Source organism: Phaenicophaeus curvirostris, chromosome 4 (assembly GCF_032191515.1).
Source record: "Phaenicophaeus curvirostris isolate KB17595 chromosome 4, BPBGC_Pcur_1.0, whole genome shotgun sequence".
NCBI classification, from domain to species: Eukaryota; Metazoa; Chordata; class Aves; order Cuculiformes; family Cuculidae; genus Phaenicophaeus; species Phaenicophaeus curvirostris.
Window position 1 is genome coordinate 75,582,242 of NC_091395.1, and position 23,091 is coordinate 75,605,332.

Here is a 23,091-nt window from a genome sequence, read left to right on the forward strand (position 1 = left end):
GGAGGACCACAGCTGCCTGTGTGTGATGTGTGCTGGGGCGATGGTCTGGTGACCTGGCTGTGGCCTCAGGGTTGGACACACCCTGCTGGAAGGTCTCCTTAAGACCTCCTTCAGTGCTGACCTGGTTCCACCCTCACGCTTGGACCTGCCAAAGCTGTGCAGCCTTCTGATGCGATGGAGTAAATCAGACATAGAGCTGTTCCCTTCTTTTCATACCATGCCAACAGAGAGTTAAGGACAAAACAGAGCAGGGACACTTGTGGCTTTGAGGGATTTCTTTCCTGCTTTCTCAGAGAATTTTGTGCTGGTGAGGTAACTCATCCACCATAGCTCGAAAAATTAAATAATCATATCTTGTTGAATGGCTCCATGTTTGCTCCACATCTAATTGTCACACCTAAAGCCTGTGGAGTCTTTGCTGGAGGTGACCATTCCATCTTCAGCCTTCCTACTCACAGGCTCAATGAGGAACCCAGCTCTCCAAGGTTGAGTTGCATCCGTGGCAGTAAAGGTCCAGGTGGGTTTGTGTGCTTTTGGTGTTGCATCTGATGCCTCCAGTTGCACCACAGCAGGTTCAGATTGGATATCAAGAAAAATTTCTTCACTGGAGGGGTTATCAAGCTCAAGGTTTAGATTGGATATTAAATATTTCTTTCCTGAAAGAGTGATGAAGGATTGGAAGAGGCTGCCCAGGGAGGTGGTGGAGTCTCTATCCGTGGAGATGTTTAAAAAACAGGTAAATGAGGTGCTCAGGGATGTGTTTTAGTAATGGATGGGTACAGTTGGACTTGATGATCTCAAAGGTCTTTTCCAACCTAGTGATTCTATGATTCTGTGATGTGGTTTATGGATCCCAGGGCTGAGACCATCCACCTGCTCCTCAAACATGGGATCCTAATTTGCGACAGTGAAGCGGGAGGGGCAGACGCCGACTGCACGCTGTGTTTCTGGTAGCTCTTCTCTGACTTAATAGGAAAACACTGACCAAAGAAACCATAAAAGTATTTATTTCCTCGGCATTTTCCTGAAATCTGTTGAACTGCTTTGCCTGGAGAGCGAGAAGAGGCAGGGTGAGATGGGGGATGGGGAGGAAGAAAGAATGGTGTCTCTGTTTGATAAAACTCAGTTTATGTTGTTTTTTTCACCCTTCTAAACACATAGATCTGATCTGAAAAGCCAGGGCTTAAAAGCACAGATGTTTAATCTGACACACAAACGTGGCATCTTTCCAGCGAATGAAACGGCTTTGCTGCTGGTGAGTTCAGAGGAGCTAATCTGGGATGAGAGGAGTTAAAGCTGCTCAGCAGTAGCTGCATCCTTGAACCAGGTCACCTGAAACTTCCCTTCCCTCTGGGGTGAAGGAGTCTTCCTCTTTCTGCCAAAGAAGCTTTCAGCGATGTTACAGCTTCTTCTGTCCCTCAGAGTGTCCTCTGGGGCATGGGGGAAGCAGTGATGGCCATGCAGACCAGGCAATGGTGGTGACTCTGTTGGATCTTCCTAGATGGTTTTCACGGGTCTTATCTCCATTCCCAAATAGGTCAGTGGGGGGATATGGCAGTGGATTATTTCTGCCTATACATAAATCTCGTAGTCAGAGACGTGTTTGTGCGAGTCGGGATGGTTGGCCATTTATTTCTAACTCATTAATTTTAATACCAGTCCACACCAGCAAGGATTACAGGTCGCCCCACTGCTGATGTTCCTTGATTGACTCAATAAGTATCTCAGCATCTGCCATTTATAAGTGGTTCCTCTGGCTGGTTTAAGAGCATCCCACACCTGAAATGTCCTCCTGCTGCTGAGAAAGGCCACCTGAGAAGCTCAAGGGCTGCCTGCGCTCTCCCTTTTGAGAGCACATCCTTCCAACTGGTGTAAAATCTGCTTCAGAGGTTGAGCTGTGCCTGTTGGCTTCACCACCATTGGTGGAGCTGGGAAGTGGTCAAAACTGCACTTAGAACCACGCTGGCAGCCTCTGCAAAGTGGTGGTTGAGATGTGGGGCTTTTCCTTCAGCTGCACAACCATCAGGCGCTTCAGAGCTAAACCTTTTCTTGTGCTGATAATGAGATAATTAATTAGAATCATAGAATCATAGAATCACCAGATTGGAAAAGACCCATCGGATCATCGAGTCCAACCATTCCTATCAAATACTAAACCATGACCCTAAAGAAGAAGAAGAAGAAGAAGAAGAAGAAGAAGAAGAAGAAGAAGAAGAAGAAGAAGGAATTAATTGAAAACGAAGATGCCACCATGTTTTCCAAAGCCTCTAAGACTACCTTTCGCGTAGCTTATGCTCTACACCAGGGATGGAAATGGGAAGGCAGCAGCATCCAATCTTCTAATTGTACAGGCATCTGCACAGGGGTGCACCAGAGATATAGAGGGATCCCATAACATCTCGTGAGATCTTACCTGGAGACCTGCGTTCAGTTCTGGAGTCCTCAGCACAGGAAAGATATGGATCTATTGGAACAAGTCCAGAGGAGGCCACAAAGGTGATCCAAGGGCTGGAGCACCTCCCATTCAAGGACAAGCCGAGAGAGTTGGCATTGTTCAGCCTGGAGAAGAGAAGGTTCTGGGAAGACCTTATTGTGGCCTTTGAGTACTTAAAGGAGGCTTATAAGAGAGATGGAGACAGACCTTTTAGTAGGGCCTGTAGCTATTGAACATGGGGCAATGGTTTCAGACTGAAAGAAGGGGATTTCTTCCTTGGATGTAAGGAAGAAATGTTCTAAAATGAGGATGGTTGTCCAGAAACGTCATAAAAGCCTTGGAGGTGTTCAAAGCCAGGTTAGATGGGGCTTTGAGCAACCTGATCCAGTGGGAGGTGTCCCTGCCCAGGGCAGGGGGTTAGAACTAGATGGGCTTTGAGGTCTCTTCCGACTCAAACGATGCCATGAATCTATGAAAACAAGATGAGTTTGTTAGACTGGGCCTCCGCGTGGCCAAATACAGTCTTGGTCTTCAGCAACAGACTTTGTCTTGTGTTTGTGCAGCGACACTGCTACAGAAAGCGCTCTCTGTTGTTGTGTGCGAGCTCCTGTACCATTGAACGCCTGGCTAGGGGGGTCTCTCATTTAACGGCGATACTGAGGAGCCTTCTGTGCATTATGCTCCTAGCCAGGGCCTGATGGAAATGGGTGTTTTTGTGGGAATGCAGCTTTTCAAAGCCTTTTGAAAAGGCTGGGACAGCAAAGACTTTGAAAGATGGGGACGTCTCTGTTGCTACCCAGTGCATTGCTATTGAAATTAAAATACTTCAACCTGAGCAGACTGCTCCATTGTCTGGGTGGGTTTGAAATGAATTTAATTTAGTGTAATTTTGATGGCTGTCTGGCACAGGTTCCTAATACAGAGGGATCTGAGCGCTGTCATAGATTCTCAGTGTTTATTTGAATATCATGGAATGCTTTGGGTTGGAAGGGACCTTAAAGATCACCCAATTCCAACCATGCTGCCATGGGCAGGGTCGCCTCCCACTGGAACAGGTTGCTCCAAGCCTCATCCAACCTGGCCTTGAACACCTCCAAGGATGGGGCAGCTACAACTTCCCTGGGCAACCTGTGCCAGGGCCTCCCCACCCTCACAGGAAAACATTTTTTCCTAAGATCTCGTCTAAATCTCCCCTCTTTCAGCTTAAAATTGTTCCCCCTCATCCTGTCCCAGCAAGCCTGGCAGCTACAGGTGCTGTGGTTCTCCTCGTGCCTGATGGCAACAGCCCTTCCAGGCCTTCGCATTGAGAATTCTTCGAACGAAATTGGGGAAAGTTCTCTATGAGAGGCTCTGTGCTTCATAGAATCATAGAATTATAGAATCACCAGGTTGGAAGAGACCCACCAGATCATCGAGTCCAACCATTCCTATCAAACACTAAACCATGTCCCTCAGCACCTTGTCCACCCGTCCCTTAAACCCCTCCAGGGAAGGTGGCTCAACCCCCTCCCTGGGCAGCCTGTTCCAGTGCCCAATGACCCTTTCTGTGAAAAAATTTTTTCCTAATGTCCAGCCTAAATCTCCCCTGGTGGAGCTTGAGGCCATTCCCTCTCGTCCTGCCCCCTGTCCCTTGGGAGAAGAGCCCAGCTCCCTCCTCTCCACAACCTCCTCTCAGGTAGTTATAGGGAGCAATGAGGTCTCCCCTCAGCCTCCTCTTCTCCAGGCTTCGACTGCCATTTGCTGCAAGATGCATTTTACTGCTGAGGAATTATTAATCAGACAATTTGTGGGTTTTCATAGCATTGCCTGTGTGAAGTTGTCCTCTAGCACTGAGCTGCAGGTCAGGAGATGATGCTTGGGGTAAATAGGATGAATGCGCCTTCGCTCTGGAAGGGATCTCAGGCTTCTGGAGCTCCGTCTAGGGAGAAGGAAGATGGGTGGGTTGTGGAAGCCACCACAGCTCTCCTGTCCTCTGACCTGATCTTCTGCCCTGCATCACCTTGTCAGGGTGTAAGTCAGAGCTTTCCAAGCCCTGTGGTCACTCTTGACCCTGGAGCCACTTTCATAGAATCACAGAATCATAGAATGTTTTGTGTTGAAAGGAACTTAAAGCCCATCCAGTTCTAACACCCTACCATGGGCAGGGACACCTCCCACTGGATCAGGTTGCTCAAAGCCCCATCCAACCTGGCCTTGAACACCTCCAGGGATGGGGCAGCCACAACTTCTCTGGGCAACCCATGCCAGGGCCTCACCACCTCTACAGGATACCCAAGATCTCATCTCAGTCTACCCTGGCTCCCTTTGCTGGTGGAAACCCTTAACACACAGCTGGCAGCTGTGTTTAGTCAGGACACCGCTGCCAAACCCAGTTCCTTTTTGTGCCACCACTGGGGAAGGGGATTTTTCTACCAAATGCCAAGAGCAGGTGCCTCTGCCGTAGCTAAGAAAGTACAAACCACACAGTGCTTTGTGGTTGCTTTTCAGAATTATTTCAGAAGAGAAATTGTTGTGGTTTGGGCTGGAACTTTCCTTGGGAGGAGGTCCCGGTTCGATGTTCCCAGCATCTACACCAATGCTGTGCAGGCTGCCCCATCCGGAGGTGCTCAAGGCCAGGTTGGATGGGGCTTTGAGCAGCCTGGCTGAGTAGATGTCCCTGCACATGGCTAGGGGCTTGGAACTGGATGATCTTTAAGGTCTCTTCTGAAGCAAACCATACTATGATCTTATGATTCTATCATTCTATGATTCATGGATCTCCTTGCTCTGGCAGAGCTTGCGCCTCCACCTTCTCCAGTTTTCCTCTTGCCATGCCATCACTCCCAGCAGCCAGCTTCCAACTTTGTGAGCTCCTTACCCATCAGCACTGCAGTAACCTTGAAGTTGCACCACAAAGGTCTTCGGTCATGGTTTACCTCCCACCCTTACTGGAGCAAGACATGAAGTCCGTGACCACAGAGGTCACAGCAACACATGGGTGTTGGTAGAGCATCACCTGCTGCAAACATCAGCATGGAATCATAGAATAGTTTGTGTTGGAAGAGACCTTAGAGAACATCCAGTTCCAACCCCCTGGCTATGGGTAGGGACACTTCCCACTGTCTCAGGCTGCTCAAATCCCCATCCAACCTGGCCTTGAACACCTCCAGGGAAGGGGCATCCATGACTTCTCTGCACAAGCTGTGCCAGGGCCTCACCACTGGAATCTCCAGCTATTGGTTTTGGTTGAAGGTCTGCTACGTAATACTCTTTTTCTACATGCCGTCCTGGAGGGCAAAACACAATGAAGCTGAATGTCAAGTTCTTTTCCCCTATCTGAGTCCTAATCCTCACCTCTTTTTTCATATAGGGTGGCACCAGGATTGCCAGCAACCCGTCTGGGCCCAAAAAAAAAGCCTGATTGAAACCTTAGCAACAGGGTATTTTTGTTTAGACTGTATTTATTCTTCTGTGAGAGTCATTGTTCTCTCCCATGCCTTGACCGTGTCGAAGGCTTGATGATAAAAGCCCTTGCTGACAACAATGTGGTTGGGTTCAGCCTTTTGTCGGGGAGATTAAAATAGAGAATGAATTGTGAATAACATGGGAGGGCTACAACTTTGTCGTCCCAGGCTGTTGTTTAATTACTTGAAGGATAAGAAACTGCATTTTAATTAGATTTTCTTCCAGAACTACTGAGCATTAGGTTTTGTCTTGGGATCTGTGGGGGCTGCAGGAGCTCGTACCCACCCTGTTGCTTAAGACTAGGATCGTTGGAATAATCTTATGTCAGCAGGTAATAAGCTTCTAGCAATGATATTAAGTTTATGATAGGTTTATAGTAAAATATATGATATATAATAGCTTTATGATATTAGGTTTATAATAGATTTACATCTATACATATATTCATATAAATATATATAATAGTTTTATAGCAATGATAGAAGATGTCTGGCTGGTTGATGTGGCTCCAAGACCTGTTGCCTACAGCATCGCTTCGTCGTGAACAAGGACACCCCTCTTGGGCGTGGAGGATGGAAAGGAAAACAGATGGAAAAAATTATAGTCATTGAGGTTGGAAAAGACCTCCAAGATCATCCAGTCCAACCAGCAGCCCAACCCCACTGTGCCTACTAAACCATGTCCTGAAGTGCCATATCTACATGTTTTTGGAACCCCTCCAGGGGTGGTGACTCCATCACTTCCCTGGGCAGCCTCTTCCAATGCTTCACCACTCTTTCAGTGAAGAAACTTTCTAATATCCAGTCTAAAAAGATGGGAAGTGGAAAAAAAAAATGGAAGAAGAAGGTGGGAAGAGGAAATAGAGCCACTGGAAGCAGAGTTTGGTCTTTTTTTGGGAGTTTGAGGTGCTGAGAAGAAAAGTTTGGGAGACTTGGAGAGGCCGACAGGGTGAGGGATAGCGGGCATCACCCCAAAGCGCTGCTGGCCCCATCGTCCTTCCTTCGCTGAGGATAACTTGGCTCCTCTCTGGCAGCAGGCTCCTTTGCCAGGGTGTTTAGGTTCCTGATGAACTTCCCACTTACATCAGCAGCTTGGAAAGCTTCACATCTCTCTCCGCAGCTGCTCTTACCTGCAGTCCCCACAATCGGCAGTGATGGCCCTAATTGCTCACAAAAGCAGATGTTCTCCCTGTGATCGCATAAACCGGCTTATACTGTGCAGTATACGTGAATACACAGCATTAAAGAGCTAATTCCTGTAAATAAGCCTATTAAAAGGTTAGAAGTAATGCTTCCAACTCAACCATCGGTGGCAGCTGAATCCCACTGGTTTTATTAGTTAATTATTTGTAACGTGACAATCCCTGTCTGCTCAGGACTGGGATGCCCTTGTGCTTGGCTGGTTGATCTTACGTTGTGGTCGGTGGGTGTTTGAGTACGAGATCAGCCCTTTGCATAGTTTCCAGCTAATAAATCACATTTATAGGTAATTAGCAAACACCTAACGTATCCCCAGTATGAGAGAAGAGACCGGTTCATTCAACCACGAGCAGGGAAGCGGCACCTTCAAGTCCTCAGCTGATGCCTCCAAAGAGAATAACTGAATCCCACTTATTTTCCCCCACCAAAGAGGGGAGAAAAAGTGATTCCCCAATTCTTCTCCAAGCACTTCGCTTCTCACAAGGAGAGGGTTGTCAACGACCAGGGGCAACCTAGGCAGGAGCTTCCCCGAGTCATCAGCTTAATTCCTGGTGTCAGTCCCTCAAACCAGGAGCTGATGAGGTGTAATTAGTCTGTGGGAGGGTGATTGCACGGAGTTCCATCCAGTGGTTGAGGTAGTGTTGCCTTCTGAAAGCCCATTTATGCTTTTGGGTTGTGCTTTGCTGGAGGGTGCTGGTGGCTCTTGCTGAGGATACAAGGAGAGCTCAGCCCGGTGGCATTCAAAAGGTTTTTAATATATGTAGTGGGAGGGGGGATTCTACAGTTATTTCTTCTCATTTTAGAAGTAGGGACTGGGATGCTTTGGATCCTGGGTTCAGTTTTGGGGCCTCACTCCATGGAGGACATTGAGGGGCTGGAGCATGTCCAGAGAAGGGAACGGAGCTGGGGAAGGGGCTGGAGAACAAGGGTTATGGAGAGTGGCTAAGGGACCTGTGGTTGTTTCGGAAGAAGAAGAGACTGAGGGGAGACCTCATCCCTCTCTACAGCTCCCTGAAAGGAGGTTGGAGTGAGGTGGGAGTTGGTCTCTTCTCCCAGGTGACAAGGGACAGGATGAGAGGAAATGGCCTCAAGTTCCTCCAGGGGATGATTAGATTGGAAATTAGGAAAAAATGTCTTTACTGAAAGAGTGTTGAAGTGCTGGAAGAGGCTGCCCAGGGAAGCGGTGGAGTCTCCGTTCCTGGAGGTGTTCAGCGTGTAGACGTGGCACTTCAGGACATGGTTTAGTAGGCACAGTGGTATTGGGTTGACGATTGGACTTCATGATCTTAGAGGTCTTTTCCAGCCTCTACGATTCTGATTCCATCTACAATTGTTCTGGCTTTTAATACCTACAGCAACTTCAACCTAGAAGGTGAAAACTTTTCAACTAAGCTCCAGCTTGTTTTCATGGGAGGCTTTGGCTGGGTGAAAGATAATCATAAAACCAGCATCCTTGTTGTCAGCGAACTGGTAGCTGAAGCCTCTAGGTCACCCATAAATGTTTCCTATACATTTACATTTTATTGGTGTAAAGCTTCCTTGCTGCTTGCAGGGGAGAACTCTTCTATCTCTCTTTCTTCTTAAAGGGGACCTACAGGAAAGCTGAGAAGGGACTTTTTATCAGAGAGTTGCAGGGATAGGATGAGGGGGAGTGGTTTTAAGCAGAAAGTGGGGAAATTGAGATGAGATCTTAGGAAGAAACTTTTTCCCGTGAGGTTGGTGAGACCCTGGCCCACATTGCCCAGAGAAGTGTTGGCTGCCCCATCCCTGGAGGTGTTCAAGGCCAGGTTGGATGGGGCTTTGAGCAGCCTGGTCCAGTGGGAGGTGTCCCTGCCCAGGGCAGGAGGGTTGGAACTGGATGGGCTTTATGATCCCGTCCAACCCAAACCGTTCTATTCTATGGATGATGGAGAAATACAGGATCTGCCATTGATGTAATGAACATTATTGACTGTTTAACACAGTTTTGGTCGCTGACTCTGCTTGTTTGGCACCATTTAATCCTCTTGGTAGATTCGCCATCCGGTGAGAATGGAAAAATAAAGGTGTTTTGTTGAGCTAACTTTTAAAGCTGTTTTGCTCTGGGTTTGCAGCTCTAGAAATACCTGTCAGGCCATTTTCTTTTCCACTGGAAATGCGCTCCTGTATCTTATTTGTAGATTATGTTGAAAAATGCTTGTGTCTGGCAGCACAACTGCTCCCAGTCAGACTTTTCAGCTTGAAGCCTTCAGTAGAAGACGTGCCTCCAAATGCTTTTGGCACTCGAATCAAAGTCAGAGAGGAAAACATTTGTAACTCCAGTTCCCCTCGTTTGCAAACCTCGTTTATAGGCCTGGTCAAATTGGGCTTTTGGTGTCTTTCACTGGCAAACTGAGACAGAAACACCGTTAACGTGAGATGCAGGGAAAGCATCCCTGGCCCCGCTCTGGCTCTTGCCATTTGTGCACCGTCCCCGACCCTTTTCTTCCAGTCTAATACATGCAAATATATGTAAAGAGTAAAGACTGTGCCACCGAGTCTTGCACATTTGTTTAGAGAGAAGGAAAACAAGCTGAATTCACAGGGAATTTGCAAGCTGGATTTTCAGACCCACATAGAAAAAGACCCAAAAAGCAGCCGCCGATGCTGACCGAAGCGATGCTTTCTGGCGTCTTTATTTCCCCTGCACTTGCAATCGTAATGTCATTAATCCGGAGCTTTTTCAGAACTGGAGTGTATCCTAATTAGCAGCCTCTGATTTTTTTTTTTTTCTAGTTTCATAATCAGTGATCTCGGCTACACCACAAGTGTTACTGTGGCAACAGGGCTGAACTGAGCAGCGGTGCAGAATTACCGCAGGTAAATTGGTGATTTTACGGCTCCACGGCACTTTCTTAGCCCAAGGGGCTGCACCGGGGGACGAGCTGCCTGTTCCCCGCACCCTACAGGTGTCCCGGGCGGATTTCAGGGTAAGCACAACCAGCGATTAAGCTGCATGACCGGACGCATGCGTTTTAATTGGAGCTTAGCTTCTGTAATGAGATTTTAAGGCTGTCATGCGAATGATCCCCTCCGACACCTTTGTTTTAAGTAGGATGCTCTGACCGCTCCTCGGCTCGGTGTCGATGTGGAGCTGGGAGTTATCTTGGTCCTGCAGAAAGGACTGTGCTCAAAAGCTGAGCTTTATTTTTTTGTGGAGGTTGGCTTTTTTAAACCTTGTTTCTCCTCCCCACGTACCAGCCGCTCACTCTCCGAGAGGCGTCTTGCTGGGGAGGGATGGCGTTAGGCTGAAGAATGGCCATGCTTCATCCTGACTCCTCAGTCGAAAGCAAACAGTCCTTTACGTAGCTGATGTACTTGCTGCACTCCTCTTTTCTTTGTACATGTTACAAACGATGCCTGGGACAAAGAAGGGGACACCCTAAAATGGAATATTTAGAATCATAGAACGGTTTGGGTTGGAAAGATCATCCAGTTCCAACCCCCCTGCCATTTAAAGAAACACATTCCTGGATGTCTTGACTCATTAATGCTGTTTATTTGCACATTGCTTTTAATAATAAGGTAAACCAGCTTCAGTCGAGCCTTTTGAGCAGTTGCTCTCTGCTTCCCAGCACCACGTTGCAGCGGCAGTGCTGGTCCCACGGGGCAAGGCACACCAGGAGGCTCTGTTTGTCGGTCTCGCAGTAGCCAGGGGTTTTTGCAAGCGCTGGGGTTGTTGCTTCATCAGATCCATTTTAATTACTCTGAAAGTAGATTTCTCCTCCTTCTCCCCTTTGCAAAGCAGCTCCTGCTGCCCCACCGTCCCTCACCAACCTGGTCTGCAGTAAAACCCTCCGTGCCTTCCTTCTACTTGAGGCTCAGAGTCGATCCTTCATCCTCATCCTCCTTTGGGCTTAGCTCGCCAGTCTCCTTTTTCTAACTTCACCTTCTCTCAGCCTTTATCTGTCCCACCTTGACGTTCCTTGATGCCACCTCCTTTAGGAAACCCTCTCCAGTGATCGTCCTCCATTGCTACAGCCCCAAGAAACTCCTTTCATCTCCCTTATTCCTGGACCCATCCCGGTTACTTCTGCACGTGGTGAGACGTGGAAGAGCAACCAGCACGTGCTCCCATGATCAGACAGCAGAAAAGAGTGGTTGAGGGAAAATTAAACCCATCCTAATTATAAGGGTTATTAGGAGAATTATTATTAGGAAATTAATTTGCATTTGTAGCTCTTCCCCTTGGAGGAATTCAAGCAGCTTCCAGACAGTGACTCTGCTTACTGCGTGGGGTGCCCATCCGTGCAGCTCGAAGAGCAAGGGCTGGAGATTGTTGAGCGCCTTGGTCTTAGACTTTCCACTGCTCTGCCCTGGAGCAGCTGGGGATGGAGATTACACCTCCAGGCTTTTCCTTCTGGATTTTGAGCATGAGACCAATGAGTCTGTAGGCTCTGTGTTAGCCCTTCTCCCAAGTAACAAGTGATAGGATGAGGGGAAATGGCCTCACGCTGCACCAGGGGAGGTTTAGAATAGATATTAGAAAAATGTCTTTACTGAAAGAGTGGTGAAGCACGGGAAGAGGCTTCCCAGGGACATGGTGGAGTCACCATCCCTGGAGGTGTTCAGAAAGCGTGTAGATGTGGCTTTTCAAGACATGGTTTAGTAGGCACGGTAGTGTTGGGCTGCTGGTTGGACTGGATGATCTGAAGGTCTTTTCCATCCTTAATGATTTTATGATTCTATGATACCATTTACATGTTTTTAAACATACAGAGAGAGAGGGGTTGGGGTTTTTTCTGAAAAAGCAAAGCAAAAGAGAAAATGAAGGTTCTGGTCTGCTGCACTTACAGAGGAGAGATATCCACCATCAACATTCCTGTGTCTCTTTAGGAACCTGAGCTATGTCATGTCTGGATTATTTAAACATCCACATTCCTTGGTGATTTCTCTGTGTTTTTGCTTAAAACCTCATAAGTTTAGTTTTACTGTCTCCTAACTAGGATAATAATTCCCTGGTCTTAGGGCTCTTCTAGGAACTACACTTACTAGTCCTGAGATGCTCCAAGCTCCTTCAGAGGAGGCTGTAATGGGTTCATTTCCTCTGAGCAGCTTTTAGCCATTCACTAGTGGCTCCTAGGAGATGAGGGTTGTCTCGTACGTGGCAAAGGGCTGTCATGGTGTGCAGGAACTGGCCCTTGTTCACTGAACACCAGCGCAGAGCTGGAGGGACTCTGGTGGGATCCCGAGATAAGTCCTGCTCAGTGCAGGAATCTCCTTCTCAGGGCTGGATGTCATCTTACCCCACTATGAGCTTAAATCCCATCAGGTTTGCCTTCTGCAGAGTTCGCAGGACAGTAAGTTACAGATTCACAGAGTGGCTGAGGTGGGAAGGGACCTCTGGAGGTCATCTGGTCCAGCCCCACCACTGGGGCAGGGCCACGAGGAGCTAGTTGCTGAGGACCTTGACCAGACAGATTGTGAAGATCTCCGGGGATGGAGACTCCACAGCCTCCTTGGTCAACCTGTGCCAGTGCTCGGTCACCCTCCCAGTCAAAAAGTGCTTCCTGATGTTCAGAGGGACCTTCCTGTGTCTTGGTCTGTGCCCACTGCCCCTCATCCTGTGACTGGGCACCTCCCCAGGGCCAGGACTTTGCACTTCTCCTTGTGGCCTCTCACAAGGTTCCTGTGGTCCATTTCTCCAGCCTGGTGAGGTCCCTCTGGATGGCAACATGACTTTCTGGGGCATCAGCCACTCCTCCTTTTGGTGGTGTCAGCAAAGCTTACTGAGGTTGCACTGTGCCCCGTTATCCAGATCATTAACGAAAATCTTAACAGGCCTGGGCACAGCAAGTTATTCTTAACTACGGTCTCAAAGGTCCTTGCAAATATTTCTGAATGAACTAAACCTCTGTCATTCACTGATGGATTAAAAACACATTTGGGCGTCTTTTCATGGTAGGTCAGGCTGAAGCACAAGGATTTCCAGTTTTCAACAGCAGAGGTAGGAAGGAAGCTTGGGGAAGCTCCTTCCAAGTTCTGGCTGGTGAACACCTGATCCTCCTACATCCGCCCACGATGGTTTCACACACGGTACTGCTGCCAGCGTGTGCTTTGAGAGCCTGGGTGATTGGCATGGCATAGAGTAATACCTTGCTGAAGATGATATCCACGTGAAAAACTGATCCTGGTCCGGGCCAGCAGTTTTTAACATCACCCTAGCAGTGCCAGATATTTCTGGATGCCCTGCAAGCCAGCTGGGAGTAGGGTTGGGTTCCCACCATGCACCTGTGATGTTTATTTTTGAAAGAGCACTGCAGATTCATCTGTTGGACTAAGGGCCTCAAAAATGGTTTGAGGGCTGGAGCACCTCTGCTGTGGAGAAAGTCTGAGAGAGCTGGGGTTGTTCGGCCTGGAGAAGAGAGGCTTTGGGAGAGCTTAGAGCAGCTTCCAGTACTTAAAAGGACTTAATGGAAAGCTGAGGAGGGGCTCTTGATGGAGGAGTGCAGGGATAGGATGAGGGGAAGTGGTTTTAAGCTGAAAGAGGTGAGATTGAGATGAGATCTCAGGAAGAAATGTTTTCCTGTGAGGGTGGTGATGCCCTGGCACAGGTTCCCCTAGAAGTTGTGGCTGCCCCGTCTCGAGGTGCTCAAGGCCAGGTTGGATGGGGCTTTAAGCAGCCTGACTGAGTGGGATGTGTCCCTGCGCGTGATGGGAGGTTGGGCTGGATGACCTTCAAGGTCCTTTCCAACCCAAACCATGCCATGAGGCAATACTGAGGTGCAGGAACACGCTGATCTGTTGAAGGTTGGGCACGTGGAGAAAGTCAAACCTCAAGCCCTTACCAGAGGCTCATCCTCCACCTCTGGCACCATTTGTGACAGCGGCTGTCGCTCGTGTGGAAGCCGCCTGTTTATTTAAAAGTAGAAAAATAATAATAAGAAGAAAATGAAGTGGATTTTCAGAAAGGCTGAATGGTTGCTGTGATTCATCTTTTCTGTTGAAGAGTGGAAAAGCAGAGGGTGGAGCGGGGGAATTAATGTTCAGTGACACATCAAAGGCCTCGTTTCAGCCTCAGAGACACATGCAAGGAATTAGTCACTGTGTCTTAGTGCAACAAAACCCTTTTTCCTCCCTAAAGTCAACGGCTCCTCTCCCTGCGATGGCCACAGATCTGCTATAGGGGAGGACCTCCACACCGTAACATCCCACCACAATTCCGAGCTGAAGCAGCTCCTTGGGTGATGCTAAAGAAGAGAAATCCAGGTGTGGAGCTCCCAGCAGTGGGACTCATCCTGATCATTATCTTGACATCCTTTGCATCTCTTTGTCCAGAGAAAAGACAAAGCTGGTGAGGGGGCTGGAGAACAGACCTTATGAGGAACGGCTGAGGGAGCTGGGGGTGTTTAGCCTGGAGAAGAGGAGGCTGAGGGGAGACCTCATTGCTCTCTACAACTACCTGAAAGGAGGTTGTGGAGAGGAGGGTGCTGGCCTCTTCTCCCAAGTGCCAGGGGACAGGACAAGAGGGAATGGCCTCAAGCTCTGCCAGGGGAGATTTAGGCTGAACATTAGGAAAAAATTTTTCATAGAAAGGGTCATTGGACACTGGCAGAGGCTGCCCAGGGAGGGGGTTGAGTCCCCTTCCCTGAAGGTGTTTAAGGGATGGGTGGACGAGGTGCTGAGGGACATGGTTTAGTGTTTGATGGGAATGGTTGGACTCAATGATCTGGTGGGTCTTTTCCAACCTGGTGATTCTATGATTCGTCCAACACCAGAGGTTTGGGGTGGTGGGACAGGGTACCCAGTGCTGATGAAACCATTCTGCCATCAGATGGGCCCGTGGGCCGCTCTTCTCTGCCACAGATCACAGCTCCAGCGAGAGGGCGGAAAACCACAAATGGGATTTAAAAGGAGCAGGGAGGCGGAGAGGGAACGGCAGGTTTGTTTTCCAGGGTGGCTGAGGCACGCTGATGGCTTGCTGCCACCAAAAAGAGGAAAAAAAAGAGTCCTTTTTCCCCCTTTCTTTATGCTCATGTTTGCTCTTGTCCTACTGTGAGCTGCTTCAAAGAGCTTAGCAGTGTGAACGCTAACCTTGCTCCTAGTTCTACCCTCCTCCCTGCCAGAATAAAAGAAGAAGACTGAACAATTCTTTTCATTTTTCCCTGGGGTTGGGGCCAGCACAAGGCAGTCGGGTGGTCTCGGTTCAGCCGCTCCGTTTTAGCATCCTCCCCATAGCAGCGGTGGTTTCGGAGGTCCTGGAAATCCGGGTGGGATTCAGGTCGCGCCTCCTCCTTACCCGTAGAAAAAGATTGCCTCATTTTCCAGGAATTAGGACTGTGTCAGAGGTGGGGGTAAATCCTGCCTTTGATTGTGGCCGGCTGTATCCGGGCAGTTTCTGCAGCCCTAAATACTAATTCATTGCTTGCTGGAAGCACAGGGAGGGGGTCCTGCAGCTAAACCCCCTGCAGCAGCAGCAGCCTGCGCAAGGACCATTTTTAACCCACTTATTACTTTATAAAGAGATTATTTCCTTTTCTTCCCCTCCCCAGCATCAATCATCTTGACAAGATCCGCTTATTTTAAAACCAACGTCCTGCAGCCGAAAACCTCTTCCTATAGGAAGCTCGGGAGCAGCAGACGGGAGAATGCAGCATGTATACACCCTATATATATTTATATAAATGCTGGAAGCGTTGATAGCAATTATTGACGTTTCTAAGCCTGATTTTTGAAAGCAGAGGATTAAAAGAACCCCCCGATGCCCAGCGTCGCGGCCGGCCGGGGCAGCAGCGCCGAAAGCGGCTTCTTTTCTCTTCGGCAGAGCCGGCGCCGTGACGTCAGGGTGTTTTTCTGCAGAGCTCGCAGGATGTTGCAGCCGGCCAAGAGCTGTGTTTATGTTGATAACATTACAAGTATTTCCTCTCCGTTTCCGAAACCAGCAGGGAGGGAGCCGAGGGGGAAGGGAGACTCGGGTTTCTCCAGCTTTGGGTAGGACTCTGGAGGCCTTTTATGTTAAGAAGCAGGGAAGGGTGCACTGCTGGCATTTATTGATGCTGCGTTTGGGAATAGGGAGGGTTTAATAGCAGGAGCCAGGCTGGCACAGCCCTCCTCTTGCTTTTGCTCTTGCGCTTGCTCTCTGCTCCGGATCCGGTTTGAGGTGATAAAGTGGGGCTGGCAGCTCCAGGAGGAGCTCCCGGGAGTTTTGTACAATGATCTGCAGAGCAAGCTGTGATGCTGTCGGGGCTGCCCGGTGTCCTGTTTCATTTGACATTCACAGGAATAAAGCCATAAAAACCCAGGATCCACGTAGACCACCTGCATCCAGCTTCACGAAAACGGCGCAAGGCTTGGGGAAATTCAGTATTGCCTCCCCTTGCCAACCTTTTCTTCTCCGTGTGATCCACTCGAGGATCAATCATGGAGTGGTTTGGGTTGGAAAGAACCTTAAAGATCATCCAGCTGCTACCAAGATCATCCAGTACCAACCGCCCTGCCGTGGGCAGGGACACCTCGCACTGGATCAGGGGCTCCAAGCCCCATCCAACCTGGTCTTGAATACCTCCAGGGATGGAGCAGCCATGACTTCCCTGGGCAACCTGGGCCAGGGCCTCCCCACTCTCACAGGAAAACGTTTCTTCCTTAAGATCTCATCTCAATCTCCCCTCTTTCAGCTTAAAACCATTCCTCCTCATCCTATCCCTGCACTCCCTGATCAAGAGCCCCTCCCCAGCTTTCCTGGAGCCCCTTTCAGTTCTGGAAGCTGCTCTCTGGTCTCCCTGGAGTCTTTTCTCCAGGCTGAACTGCCAAGGGGGTTGTAAAGGCAGGCGGGTGCCTGCCCACTGGTATAATCCCAGGAGATCAGAGTGGTGCTGCTGGCTCAGTAAAGGAGGGACCTGCACCATCCCACCATTCTGAGGGGGTGTTGCAGCTGGTACCCAGGAGTTGCCTTCAGCTCTCATCCATACAGCAGTCATGGTCATGGAAATAAACCCAAGCTATATATGGGTTATTTCCCAGTCACGGAGGGCGTGAGGAAGAGGGGATTCAGAGCTTTTACTTCTTTTCAGCTACCTTCCACATCCTGCTTTTGATACCAAGGGAAGATAGGTTGAGGGTGGGGAAGAAGAGCCACCAGGGCATTTGACTGTTGGCTTTAGGGAAGCTTGTGGGCTTGGCATGGGCTAATCCGTCGTTCTTTCTTTCCATAACTTTTCCAAAAGGACTCCAGGGGCCACAGAAGGGAAAGGAATCAGGTCCCCCTGGGCCCAATCCTGGCTCTGCCACCCCTTTGCTGAGTGACCACGGACAGGTTCATAGAATCATAGAAGCAGCAGGTTGGAAAAGACCCATCAGATCATCAGTTCGTTCCCTGTTTAGGGTGTGCTGCAAGGCCTGAAGCAGCTGGCTCAAAAGATCTTTCCAGACATTAAGAAAGGCTTGGAAGAGATTAAGATCTTTATGGTTTACCAGTGATTGTTTAATTATGGGCCAGGAGGTGAGGAGGAAGATCTCAGCGTGAGGAGCAGGTAGGATGCTGGCACAGAGGGAACATCCCTGTTAGTAACTCGTTTGTCCACTCTCAGGGCAAACTACTGCTGTGGAGCTCGCGCTGGCGTAGCTGTGGGAACCCCACATGAATGGGATTCCAAATAAACATGAAATGAGGTTCAACAAGGCCAAGTGCAAGGTCCTACACCTGGGTTGGGGCAATCCATGGTTTCAATCCAGGCTGGGGGATGGCGTGATTGAGAGCAGCCCCACGGAAAAGGACTCAGGGTGCTAGTGGATGAGAAACTCAACATGAACCAGCAACGTGGGCTCGCAGCCCAGAAGCGAACCATATTCTGGGCTGCATCAAAAGCAGCGTGGGCAGCAGGGCAAGGGAGGGGATTCTCCTGCTCTGCTCCACTCTTGTGAGGATCCACCTGGAGTCCTCCATCCAGTTCTGGAATCCCCAACATAAGAAGCAGATGGAACTGTTGGAACAGGTCCAGAGGAGGCCACAGGGATGATTCGAGGGCTGGAGCACCTCCCATACGAGGACAGGCTGAGAGAGTTGGGTTTGTTCAGCCTGGGGAAGGCTCTAAGGAGACCTTAGAACAGTGGCTGTGATGGTGAGACCTTGGTGCCTTCCTCAGCCCCTGTGAGATTGCAGGAACATCTCAGTGTCGCTGTTATATTTGTTTGGAGATTCAGCATGGGCTTGGGGATCTTCTGCCTTTGCACACGGTTCTGGTCACAAAGAACATCTTATTTCTATGGGTTTCTTGGTGGGATGCTCAAAGGGTCTGTGTCCTGCAGCGAGTTGCTTTTCTTCTCATTGGCAGCACAGTTTCGTGTGCTTCCTGGTTGAAATTAAACACGAGGAGGACACGAACTCCTGCCCTCACCCTGTGGGGGTGGAAAACCTCTTTGGCTTAGGATCATCTCAGCTGCAGAATGAGATTGCTTGTTGAGTGGCCTCAACAAGAACCAAGAGTGGAGTGTGCCATCAAAACCCTACTAATTGTGGGTTTTCTGGACATCCCACTCTGGAACAGAGCTTCAGAGAAGTGTTGTGGGACCAGCCCCACTCCCACCAAGCAGCAGGAGGACCAAATCAGTTCAAATTCATCCATAAAGAGTTTTTAATTGGTAGTGAAACCCTCTGGAAAGTTGGTTGCTTGCACTGGTGGGACCTTTTGGAGAAAGACCTGCTGTGCTTGCAGCCAGCGAGGCTGGCTGAGGAGAGAGCCAGAGGAAGGCTCTTATCTCTGGAGCTTGGTTTCCTTCTGGTTCAGGGTTTGTCTGACCTTTTGGTCACTGAGTAAGTTCAATTTTTGCCAGGTTTTCTTTAGGGGGGAGGAAAAACATGCAAGTGGGTGGTGCTGGTGGGAGGATAATGCCGGGTGGAGTGGGGAAGATCTTGTATTTCTGATACCGTTTCCAGCACGTTGATGACTTCAGTGTTGTCCTTTTGCCCAGAGTTTGGGATGGGTCTAGATTGAAACAGATTGAAATAAATAGAAGGAGGACGAACAACACAAGCTGGATTTAAGAGGAGGAGCCTTAGCATGCGTATCAAGAGTAAAACCCTTTTCTTGGCAGCGTGTCAAGTTGACTTGGCGGTGAGATCTCACAGCCTTCTCCCAGGAGATGCTAAAGATGCAACTGGACACGTGACAAAAGCCTGAAGGACAGGAGAGAGTCGTACGGCAGCTGGCAGTTGATGGCTCGTAGCAGAGCCGTCTCGGAGCCCTCTCCGGACTCGTAGCAGATGCGAGATGCTTGACCGTCCTTGGGAGGCCCAGTGCAGCTCTGGGTCTTGGCAGCTGTGGGCTCTTCTCTGGCCAGGATGATGACGTCTCGCATCTTGCTGTCGCTTGCCTCAGCCTTTGGATCCATGTCTGTTAGGGAGGAGATAAGGATACCCATTCCTCAGGAGCTTTTTGAGGTCTACAGAGGAAAGAAATCACCATTAAAACCTTGTATTTAAACGGGCCGGGGGAGAAAGCTTGGAGGAAACAACTTTACTGATGTCATCGTCCTGTAATTTCGCAGGATGTTTCCTGGGAAGAGATGTGCAGTACAATAAATGTGCAGCCTCCACTCGCAGAGGATCTTAGAAGGGCATGAAGTGATAGGATGAGGGGGAATGACTTCAGAATGGAAGGGGGAAGATTTAGTGTAGACAATGGGAAGAAATTCTTCCTGGTGAGGGTGGTGAGGCACTGGCACAGGTTGCCCAGGGAAATCATGGATGATCCATCCCTGGAGGTTTTCAGGGCCAGGCTGGATGGGGCTTTGAGCAACCTGATCCAGTGGGAGATGTTGTGTTGTGTTTTGCATTGCCCTGAGTACACTCATTTGCACTCTGTTGTATGAATACATTATTAATTCTCTTTGAGACCTTTATAGATCCTTCTTCTGTCTGTATTTTCATGCTCTTCCACATTTCACCCATTCCCTGCTTCATCTCTGGTCACTTTTGTTGGTCCGCCGGACTGGGATCTCTCCATGTGCTCTCCTGTTGGGAACGTATGAATGTATCAAGAAATCCTTCCCATCCACACACCTTCAGGGACACCAACCACACGTTCACTCCTCTCCTCCAGCGCTGAGCACGCAAGGTGCGCGGTGGCATCCTCAGTTTGAATTATTTTGGGTTGATCTTGCATGAGGGTTTAAAGAACTGTTCTTTGTTCTCTTCCCCAGGTCAACATGGATCTGTGGTTCTTTCTCCTTTTGCTCGGAAGTGGCCTGATAAGCGTAGGTGCTAACAACGTTACCACAGGTAAATCACACTCGTTGTCTCTTTTGTCCCTAAAACATCTTTAGGATCAAAGGAGTAAGTGCTTGGTGACTTCTCTCTTCTGCCCTCCACTTCCAGTGATATAAAGTGGCAAAGAGAGAGGGTGATGAGCTGCGAGCACTTATAAATCAATATAAACACTGATCCTCTCTTCCAGTGGCTCTAATCTCGTACATCCTCAATATCCTAACGCATCTTCAAGTTACCTGCTTTTATAGGGCGTGCAAAGCATTTTCTCTCCTGGACTTGGGATTTTTGGGCTGTTTTATCCTTGTAGTTACAGTCACGCAAATCTCCAGCATCACCTCTTTACAGAGGGATCAAGGCAGGCTGGATGGATGGAGCCAGGTCAGTTGTGTGAGGTTTAACAAGGCCAAGTGCCGAGTACTGCACTTGGAACACAACAACCCTGTGCAGCTCCAGCCTTGGAGAAGAGTGATTGGAAAGGTGCCTGGCAGAGAAGGACCTGGGGATGTTGGTTGGCAGTGGCTGAACGTGAACCAGCAGTGACCCAAGTGGCCAAGGAGGCCAATGACCTCTTGGCTTGGATCAAAACTGGCGTGGCCAGCAGGAGCACGGAAGGGATTGTCCCCTTGTACCCAGTGCTGGCGAGGCCCCACCTTGAATCCTGGGTTCAGTTCTGGTCTCCTCACTCCAAGAAGGACACTGAGAGGCTGGAGCGCATCCAGAGGAGGGGAACGGAGCTGGGGAAAGGGCTGGAGCACAGGGTTATGAGGGAACTGGAGATGTTTGGTTTGGAGGAGAAGGGCTGAGGGGAGACCTCATCGCTCTCTACAACTCCCTGAAAGGAGTTTGTAGCAAGGCACGTGTTAGCATCTTCTCCCAAGTAACAAGTGCTAGGACAAGCAAGATGGCCTCAAGTTGCACCAGGGCAGGTTTAGATTGTATATTAGGAGAAATTTCTTTACTGAAAGGGTGTTGAAGCATTGGAAGAGGCTGCCCAGGGCAGTGGTGGAGTCACCGCCCCGGAGATGTTCAAAATAAAGTGTAGACATGTCACTTCATGACATGGTTTAGTAGGCACGGTGGTGTTGGGCTGACGGTTGGACTTGAAGATCTTTTCCAACTCTATTATATGATTTGTCTAAACCTTCCAGTGTTACAGAACTATATCTCATGGAGGTTTCCTTTTGCTTTCTCCTCTCGCAGAGCCACCCACAACAGTGCCCACCTCCCCCAGGAGCCCCACCAAAGCTCCGACGGCACGTCCTGAAGATGGGACTACAACAAGCGCACACAGTTTCAACATTAGCACTCCAGTGACTGTTTCTACCATGGCTTCAAAGCCTCCTACAACCATAGCCACCAGGATCTCCCCCAACACCACCGCTGTCAGCCTCAACGCCTCCACCCTGGGGACAACTGTCCCAGTGCCTCCAGCCACCTCCCTGCTACCCAACCTGACGCCGTCGGCTGCGCACACGGCTCTCCCCAGCACAGAAGCAGAGATGACCGAGAGGAATTTCAGTGGGACGGTGACAACGCATGAGACTTCTTCTGCTGCCCACAACGGTAGGCATCTCCTTCACCTCATCTTCTCCAAGCCACCCTGCCTCTGGGTTTGTTTCTTTGCATTTCTTTTGTTTTGAGGAACAAAAGGGAATGAGAAGACACTTCAGGGCAAATTCCTTAGTGAATAATGGAACTCCCTGAACTGACCAGATCAAAAGAGATTTATCCTGCGGAAGCTCTGGGCTTCTCTCCAAGATGCTGGGGCACCAGAAACCCTAGGATCTCATTTCGCTTTTGCCACAGATGAATTTAATTGCATTTTCTGGTTTCCAGAGTGTTCGAAATGGATAACGGCTCTGTGCAGGCAGTAGCAATAAATCACTTGGAGATGCTGCTCAGAGCATGGGTTATCCAGAGTGTGTCTGGCTTTATTTGTATTTTGGTAGCCACCACGGGCTTAAGCTGTGCTTTTTGGCACTGTACAAGCACACACACAACAAGGCATGAGAAGCTTAACATTAGCCGGTGATGTGTGCTTGGGCTGCATCAAAAGTGTGGCCAGCAGGACAAGGGAGGGGACTCTGTCCCTCTAGAGAGACCCCACTTGGAGTCCTGCATTCAGTTCTGAAGTCCTGAACCCAGGAAGGACATGGATCTCTTCGAGCGAGTCCAGAGGAGGCCACAGGGATGATTCAAGGGCTGGAGCACCTCCCATACAAGAACAGGCTGAGAGAGTTGGTCTTCTTCAGCCTGGAGAAGAGAAGGCTCCAGGGAGACCTTAGAGCAGCTTCCAGTACCCGAAGGGGTTCCAGGAAAGCTGGGGAGGTGCTCTTGATCAGGGAGTGCAGGGACAGGATGAGGGGGAATGGTTTTAAGCTGAAAGAGGGGAGATTGAAAATTAGGAACAAATCTGTGAGGGTGGGGAGGCCCCCATGCAGATTGCCCAGAGAAGTTGTGGCTGCCCCATCCCTGGAGATGTTTGAGGCCAGGTTGAATGGGGCTTGGAGCATCCTGACTGAGCAGGATTTGTCCCGGGCTTGGAACTGGATGATCTTTAAGGTTCACTCCAACCCAAACCATTCCATGATTCTATGTCTGCCAGCAGAAGACCAAATTTATAATATTTTATTTCTTTCCTATTTTTTTTTCACTTGGGTCACTGCTTTTGGTGAACTCTCCCCATGTGTGCTGTGATACATTGACCATTGCACCACCAGGGCCAGATGTAGCTTCTCACTCGATATGAAGCCCAAGAATGAAAGACTAATCCTGATTCTTTCTTTATTTCA

The 23,091-nt window shown here is 49.3% G+C and overlaps 1 protein-coding gene across 3 annotated transcripts in view; it reads left to right on the forward strand.

The window, feature by feature from the left end:
• The window catches only part of PTPRA (protein tyrosine phosphatase receptor type A), a 147,138-nt gene that overhangs the window by 96,479 nt on the left and 27,568 nt on the right, over positions 1-23,091 (forward strand). For 2 of the 3 annotated variants that reach the window (XM_069856630.1, XM_069856631.1), the window contains 2 exons: positions 20,233-20,311; positions 21,500-21,862. In XM_069856630.1, coding sequence (XP_069712731.1) covers positions 20,233-20,311; positions 21,500-21,862 — 442 coding nt within the window. Of the gene's footprint in view, positions 1-10,001; positions 10,026-20,232; positions 20,312-21,499; positions 21,863-23,091 lie in introns of those variants that run through there. The other variant, XM_069856632.1, reaches the window with a different exon arrangement.